This window comes from Barbus barbus (genome assembly GCF_936440315.1).
Source record: "Barbus barbus genome assembly, chromosome: 15".
Taxonomy (NCBI): Eukaryota; Metazoa; Chordata; class Actinopteri; order Cypriniformes; family Cyprinidae; genus Barbus; species Barbus barbus.
Genome location: NC_136743.1, coordinates 23034056 through 23042126, shown reverse-complemented (window position 1 = coordinate 23042126; position 8071 = coordinate 23034056). Strand labels below are relative to the sequence as shown.

Genomic DNA, 8071 nt, shown 5'->3' with positions numbered 1-8071 from the left:
TCATTAGGTTGAATGGCATCTACTTTTTTGCACACCCTATTTTAAGGAAGTTCACACTGTCATGGTTTGTTTGCAACCCTACATGAACATTTTCACACCACATTTATTCACACCACTCATCTAAACACTTTACAAATTGTGACATTTACTAAAATTCTAAACAAGGGTTAACTCATGCGTGTTCATTTGTCTGCATTTAGCCCCTCATATGTATTCATTATTTGTGTGTACTGTGTTATTGTATATTGTTGATTATATTGTTAATTGCAACTTGTGAATACTTAACAAGAATAAGTGCCTTTCAATATGGTATCCTGTACATTTCAAAGACACGATAAAAACCAAAATCTTGTGAAAAAGAAGTACACTTTATTATGGAAATATATTGTAATGTTAATTGTTAATTGCAGTTATATGAAAATACATTATATTAAATGCCATTAGCTGAACTTTCTGACCTGATAACATTGTTACATGTAATTTCATAATCACTTATAGTGTTGAAATATGGTTGAAGTGTACTGTTAAATGTACTGAAATTTATGGTAAACCGAACTTAAATGTAATTTCTATTGAAACTTGCATGTCATGTATTTAAATAAATAAATAATTATACATTTCTAATAATGAACGAAGTTGGAAATCTATCTATCTATCTATCTATCTATCTATCTATCTATCTATCTATCTATCTATCTATCTATCTATCTATCTATCTATCTATCTATCTATCTATCTATCTATCTATCTATCATCTAACTCTATCTATCTATCTATCTATCTATCTATCTATCTATCTATCTATCTATCATCTAACTCTATCTATCTATCTATCTATCTATCTATCTATCTATCTATCTATCTATCTATCTATCTATCTATCTATAATCTATCTATCTATCTATCTATCTATCTATCTATCTATCTATCTATCTATCTATAATCTAACTCTATCTATCTATCTATCTATCTATCTATCTATCTATCTATCTATCTATCTATCTATAATCTAACTCTATCTATCTATCTATCTATCTATCTATCTATCTCTCTATCTCTCTATCTATCTATCTATCTATCTATCTATCTATCTATCTATCTATCTATCTATCTATCATCTAACTCTATCTATCTATAATCTATCTATCTATCTATCTATCTATCTATCTATCTATCTATCTATCTATCTATCTATCTATCATCTAACTCTATCTATCTATAATCTAACTCTATCTATCTATCTATCTATCTATCTATCTATCTATCTATCTATCTATAATCTAACTCTATCTATCTATCTATCTATCTATCTATCTATCTATCTATCTATCTGTCTATCTATCTATCTATCTATCTATCTATCTATCTATCTATCTATCTATCTATAATCTATCTATCTATCTATCTATCTATCTATCTATCTATCTATCTATCTATCTATCATCTAACTCTATCTATCTATCTATCTATCTATCTATCTATCTATCTATCTATCTATCTATCTATCTATCTATCTATCTATCTATCATCTAACTCTATCTATCTATCTATCTATCTATCTATCTATCTATCTATCTATCTATCTATAATCTAACTCTATCTATCTATCTATCTATCTATCTATCTATCTATCTATCTATCTATCTATCTATCTATCTATCTATCTATCTATCTATCTATCTATCTATCTATCTATCTATCTAATGCATTAGATTAGAATATCCTGGCGTTTATCCTCCAGGACGCTAGAGGCGCACACACTTTTAACTCAGAGTGCTTTGATTTTCTGGTCGCAGCGCAGCATGAACTTCCTCTTCAGTGCAGCGGGAGCAGTATCGGAGTCTGAAGACTTCAGTCTCCCAACCTAAAGGAGAACAAACGATCACAAAATGGTCAGTAAATCACCAAAATACAATGTTCTACTCATTACGTTCCCTCTCCCGCTATTTCAGTACGATTTCCATTAAAGATGAATACTTGAAGCGACGGGATGATTATAGATTAAGTCGATCAGACCAGTCGCTGTGTGAACGTCAGTGGCACATTTCTCTCTAAATACTCAAATAATCATTTAATTGACACTAAAAGCGCATAAAATAAGCGTTTTTGTTTGCCCTGGTTGGATGTTTATTCCTCTTATGCAGTTTTGTGTTTCATGTTTACTTTCACGTAGCGCATTGCATCTCTTGATTCTGTCCAAGAGTGTCATTAGTCAGATTGCTTCAGATTATGCTCTTTTCTGACAGTCCTGCTTGTCAACCGTTTAACAATTGAGTTTATTTTGTTTTGTTTTTTTGCAGGGCTTCGTTAAGGTGGTTAAGAACAAGGCGTATTTCAAGAGATACCAGGTCAAGTTCAGGAGGAGGAGAGGTAACGTTATGTTGTAGTGTTTGCTTACCTTTGTCTTAACTGAAGGATGTTTTAATTTGTCACAATGAAAAGACCTGAATGTATTACTGATGTAAAAACTTTTCACAACAATCTATGCTGGTCTGACTGCCTGACCATACTGTTTTTTTTTAGCTGGTCAGTTAATAAACCCCTCTTAGACCAGCAAGTCAGCTTAGAATGGTTTTTCAACAGTTGACTAACATTATTGACCATTTCAGAGGGAAAAACTGACTACTTTGCCCGTAAGCGCCTTGTCATTCAAGACAAGAACAAGTACAACACACCGAAGTACAGGATGATCGTTCGACTCTCCAACAGGGATATTGTTTGCCAGGTACAATTACCACCGTGTTATCTTCGCCAGCCATACCGAAATGTTATTAACATTGTGTTGCTGAATGTATCAGGACGATTTTGCATCTTTCTCAGATCGCATATGCCAAAATTGAAGGCGACGCGATCGTCTGCGCTGCTTACTCTCATGAGTTGCCAAAGTATGGCATTGCTGTTGGACTGACGAACTACGCTGCCGCCTACTGCACCGGTTTACTGTGTGCACGCAGGGTAAACGTCCTCATCAATTATGAATGGTCTGGTGCTCTTATAAGTATAATCATACTCAGACTTGCTTTCTGCTTACAGCTGCTGAATAAGTTTGGTCTGGATAAGGTCTACGAAGGCCAGGTTGAGGTGACTGGCGACGAATTTAATGTGGAAAGCATTGATGGCCAACCAGGGGCATTTACATGCTACCTGGATGCTGGACTCACCAGAACCTCCACAGGGAATAAGGTGTTTGGAGCTCTCAAAGGAGCAGTGGATGGAGGACTGTCCATTCCTCACAGGTCAGTACATGCAGGACTTTGGTTCAGCAATTTTGGGTGCTTTAAAAAATCTTTATAGAAACATTAAATATTCTCCACAAAAATATTATCTGTACAGATGGCCTGAAGTCACTAATGAACTCAAAAATACCACACAAAAAATGTACTTAAATTTGTCTGACACAGTCTGAGGTGAAGTTTATTAGGAAAAGAAAGCCATATTTACCCGAATATGACAATGCCAATGTTTTTTTTCTTGGAAATGCATCTGAAAAAACGCGGTTGTCTTATATTCAGGGTCTAGACCAGGGGTCGGCAACCTTTTCGGCATGACGTGCCATTTTTCTGGTTAACCACTGTGCCAATACACCCACCTCCCACCCCCCGGATAAAAACAGAATATGCATTACAATGCAAATTATTTCTTTAGATTTTTTCATAAATTGTTGTTTAAACTTTTCAAAAGTTTCTTGAACAACAGCTATACTGTGTGACCGTACTGAACACCACTGTGTGTGTGTGAGAGAGACAAGGCAATGCAATGAATAAAACCGTTCAGTTTAATCACCGTTCTATATTAATGCACTGCTTTAATTGATGCGCGCGCGCACACACCACTCGCACACAGAGCTCATAAACTTCTTGTCAGTGCTGCCACGTGACTTTTATTAATTGATACTGAATCGCTACATTATATTTCTCAGCAACTCCCCCTAAAATCGCAGTTTTTTAAAGTAACTAAACTCAGCTTCATTGTTTGAGACGCAGACAGTTCACACCTCTCTCTCTCTCTCTCTCTCTCTCAAATTGGCCATATTTGAGAAAAAAAAATCAAGTTTGCATCACTGGATATAGCTGTCGTTCATTTAACATTTCTGTCGTAAAACATTTGACTAATATTAAATGATTTGCAGCTTCATCATACCTCGCTCTCTTACAACGTTAAACTAACGCATTGCGCTCAGCATCTGTGAATGGTAAAGCCCGCCTACTTTGATTTGATTGGCCATCTCAGTCATTTTGACATTGACGAGCGCTGAGGATTAGATCTGAAGCACCTAGTATGTGCAGCTGTCACGCGTGCATCCGTAGACTAGCGCAAGTTAATTCTCACACTTTTTAATAATATTTCCTAACAGGCTGTGTGACTATGAGAAGTTATTACATCAAAATGTACATCAGTATACAGCTTTTCCTATTGCTCGCGTACCAGCGATTATCACTTTGTGTGCCACTGTTGGCACGTGTGCTGTAGGTTGCCGACCCCTGGTCTAGACTTTGACATGTCAGTAATACACCCACAACAAAGGTGGCACCAAACCTTTAATGTAAAGTGTGTTGTAAAGATCGTGAGTGAAAACAAAAGAAAAAGAAAATGCTTACAGCGGCATGAGTCGTGACTGTCATGTTAGCCTGATGGGAACAACCTTTCTCTGTAAGTGATTTTAAAACAGAAGACAGTACCCAGATTTGAAGACTACAATAAGATTTCACTTCTACTGTTAATAAATTTTGGTAGGCTGCTATGAGATGGATAGCCTAAATTTTATATAATTCAGATGGGCTACCTGTTATTTTTATGGTATATCAAAGTGTATATTTTATTATGAATGTCATTTTTGGTACATTTTACCAGTATTTACCATACTTTCAAAACAAAAATTTAAATAGGAAAAATATGCAATATAAAAATCATTTAAGAAAGAATGTGCTTTACAAAGAACCCCCCCCCCCCCCCCCCCCCCCAAAAAAAAAAAAAAAGAACAAGATTTGATTTTCCAAAAGGTACATCTGGAAAAGGGGGGTGGGGCTCGTCTTCTAATCGGGTCGGTAAATGTCAGAAAAGAGATTCGTATTGACATCAGTTAAATGTAGATCAGATTCACTGTCTGCACTACCATTGGTCGTGGCTGAATGTGTCTGTGGATTTGCATTAAATTGAACTCAACTTTGTAGTAGTGGTCAGTGTGGTGGCCGATAAGTTTGTTTTTTTGACGGACATTATTTAAATGATATAACGCGTTAATTTGAGCATGGCAAATAGCATACATATCAATTTCACTGCAGGGATTGGTATTTAATTTACATTTTTACTCAATTAAAAATAATTTGAAAAAATTTGTCCATTTTAAAAAAAGAATAAGTATATTTATGCTTTATATAGCAATTTCTTGATTCTGTAGTCTTATTACAGTTTTTTTTTTTTTCCTTTTCACAAATACTGAAATAGCCCTTCAGAAGCGCTTATGTGCTTCACTTGTCCTGTCTGGGGAACAGCGCAAGATCTCTCTTGTGGCTAAATGTACTTTTTATAACTATTTTTAATATCAAACATGTCCCGCAGGAGACTACATATTATGACTGGGACGTTTGGAAGATTTTGATGTTAGGTTTGAGCTTTTACTGATGGGTGAAAAGCACGTCTTTAAATTAATGGAATGTGGCACAATAATTGTTCATATTGATTATGTTTTAAACAACAAATGAAATTAAAACTATAATTTGATCAATCACACTGCCCTACTACCTACTCAGATTGACATCTAAATAATCTTAAGGTTTTTTTTTTTTTTCTAATTGAGGCATGTCGTGCAGGCAAGCTTACTTATTTTAGCTTTTTGAGCTTTTGCAGAGGTTTTGTGTCTCATATTTTTCATCGTTATGGGAATATTGACATTGCTGCTCGTTTTCTCAGCACTAAACGGTTCCCAGGCTACGACAATGAAAGTAAGGAGTTCAACGCGGATGTGCACAGGAAGCACATCATGGGTCAGAATGTGTCAGAGTACATGAGCTATCTGATGGAGGAGGACGAGGACCAGTACAAGAAGCAGTTCTCCCGCTTCATCAAGAACAGCGTCACACCCGACTCTGTAAGAAACACTTTGCCGGATAACTGTACTGGCAACATTTGTTTGATTTTTATAATACAAATATGAAACAAGAAAGTGTCATTATGTCCATCAAATACTGTATCATCTGTAGATGCACATAATTTGTAGCATGATGCTGGTGGCTAAATGTCAATTATTTGTGTTGCAGATTAACAGATGTATACAGTTTAATATTTGAAAATATTTTCTTAATTTATTGTAAATCTTGTGCTTTACCGTCACCTTACTATTATATGATTATCTGGTTCCTGCAGGTTGAAGAGATGTACAAAAAGGCCCATGCTTCTATCCGTGAGAACCCAGTTCATGAGAACAAGCCCAAGAGAGAAGTCAAGAAGAAGAGGTGTGTTTTCAGGCTTTTATCATTTCTTCAGGTTTTTTTCTTAAGGCTGCTCTGCCTACTGACAGTCATGGAATTGATATTGCCTTGAAACTTGACTGTGTTGGAGTGTTGTAGTTTTGATGGCAAAACTGTATAAAGGTTCTTTACAGTTTGACATGCTGCTCTTAAAACAAATAGTGGTGTTGACTAAGATTAAGTAAAGTCGTGACGTATTGTCAAGTGACCCATACTCGAAATTGGTGCTCTGCGTTTAACCCATCCAAGTGCACACACACAGCAGTGAGTAGTGAACAAATGCACACACACACACACACACACACACACACCCGGAGCAGTGGGCAGCCATGCTGCGGCGCCCGGGGAGCAGTTGGGGGTTCGGTGTCTTGCTCAAGGGCACCTCAGTCGTGGTATTGAGGGTGGAGAGAGCGCTGGACATTCCCTCCCCCCACCTACAATTCCTGCCGGCCGGGGACTCGAACTCGCAACCTTTCAATTACGAGTCCGACTCTCTAACCATCAGGCCACGACTTCCCATTGAGGTTTTAGTCTTGAGTGTTCCCATAAGGTCTCAGTGGTGATGCTTAAGCTGCTGCTTACAACAGTTGCATGTCAGATGTTAATATTTTCAGTTTTTTTTTTCTTACTATTCTGACCAGATGAGGTGTTTCTTTTCTCTTCACTAATGAATATTGTGTTGGTAGGTGGAACCGTGCCAAGATGACTCTGGCCCAGAGGAAGGACCGTGTGGCCCAGAAAAAAGCCAGCTTCCTCAGGGCTCAGGAAGCTGCTGTGGATGACTAAAGAGATAAAGTGCCAACTGCTCCAAAGAAAGTGTGCACCTTTTCCAAATAAATCATTTGGAAAGAATACAGTGTGTTTGTGGTCTTTGCAGTGGCAGCGCTTGACATCATATAGCCCCATCAGAAACTTGCTTAGCGCCGGCACAGCCCCCCCCCCCAAGGATTTCCAAATGATTTTCCAGTTTTTTTAACTCTCGGTATCACTCTCATTAACATTGAAAAATAAACATTAAAAACCTAAAAAAAAGTGCCTAATATGTGGCCTATAAACAATTGATATCATGGGGAGGGGTCAAGCAACTCAAGCAAGCAATGCGCAAACTGCGCAAGAGTTATGCCGGTGAACGTCAGTCATTTCACTATAGAGAAAGTAACAATAAAAACTGCCGGCTGACGCTGCATTGACGGTGCATATTCTCTCTGAGACAACGAGAGACGAATCTACTCTAACATATGCTGAGAACGGTACATAATTGTCTTAAATTATTCCCTTAATATTTCTCTTGTGGCTCGTAAATATGAAAAGCATAAGAAACGTATTTTGCGTAATACAGGTTGTTTTTGAAAATCATGAAATAAAGCTGCTCTGAATTTTCATTGATGACTGCAGTGTTAATAATAATAATAATTATAGGCCTATGATTCATTGTATAAATTAATAGATCTGTTTTAAAAAATTGTTTTATGAATTGTGTAAAAAAAAATATATATATATCAACTTTCTCTCTTTTCTATATTCGTTCATAAATTATATTACTTTGTAAGTGTCATATTTGGCAGTTGGCATTAGTATATTACTACAGTGGCAAATGAGAAGTT

The 8071-nt window shown here is 36.6% G+C and overlaps 1 protein-coding gene across 1 annotated transcript; it reads left to right on the top strand.

Moving 5' to 3' along the window:
* The first annotated feature begins 1770 nt into the window (after positions 1-1770).
* Positions 1771-7470, top strand: LOC306881282 (large ribosomal subunit protein uL18-like). The gene is made up of 8 exons (XM_079435294.1): positions 1771-1892; positions 2301-2370; positions 2610-2725; positions 2821-2955; positions 3034-3236; positions 5911-6088; positions 6364-6452; positions 7154-7470. The coding sequence occupies exons 1-8, from the start codon at positions 1890-1892 to the stop codon at positions 7251-7253; spliced, it is 894 nt and encodes a 297-aa protein (XP_079291420.1). The 5' UTR covers positions 1771-1889; the 3' UTR covers positions 7254-7470.
* Positions 7471-8071: the final 601 nt, after the last annotated feature.

Coding starts and splice junctions, on each gene's coding strand:
- LOC306881282 (XM_079435294.1), top strand. Junction 2,956..3,033: donor GTTTACTGTGTGCACGCAGG/GTAAACGTCCTC, acceptor TTCTGCTTACAG/CTGCTGAATAAGTTTGGTCT. Junction 3,237..5,910: donor GGACTGTCCATTCCTCACAG/GTCAGTACATGC, acceptor TCGTTTTCTCAG/CACTAAACGGTTCCCAGGCT.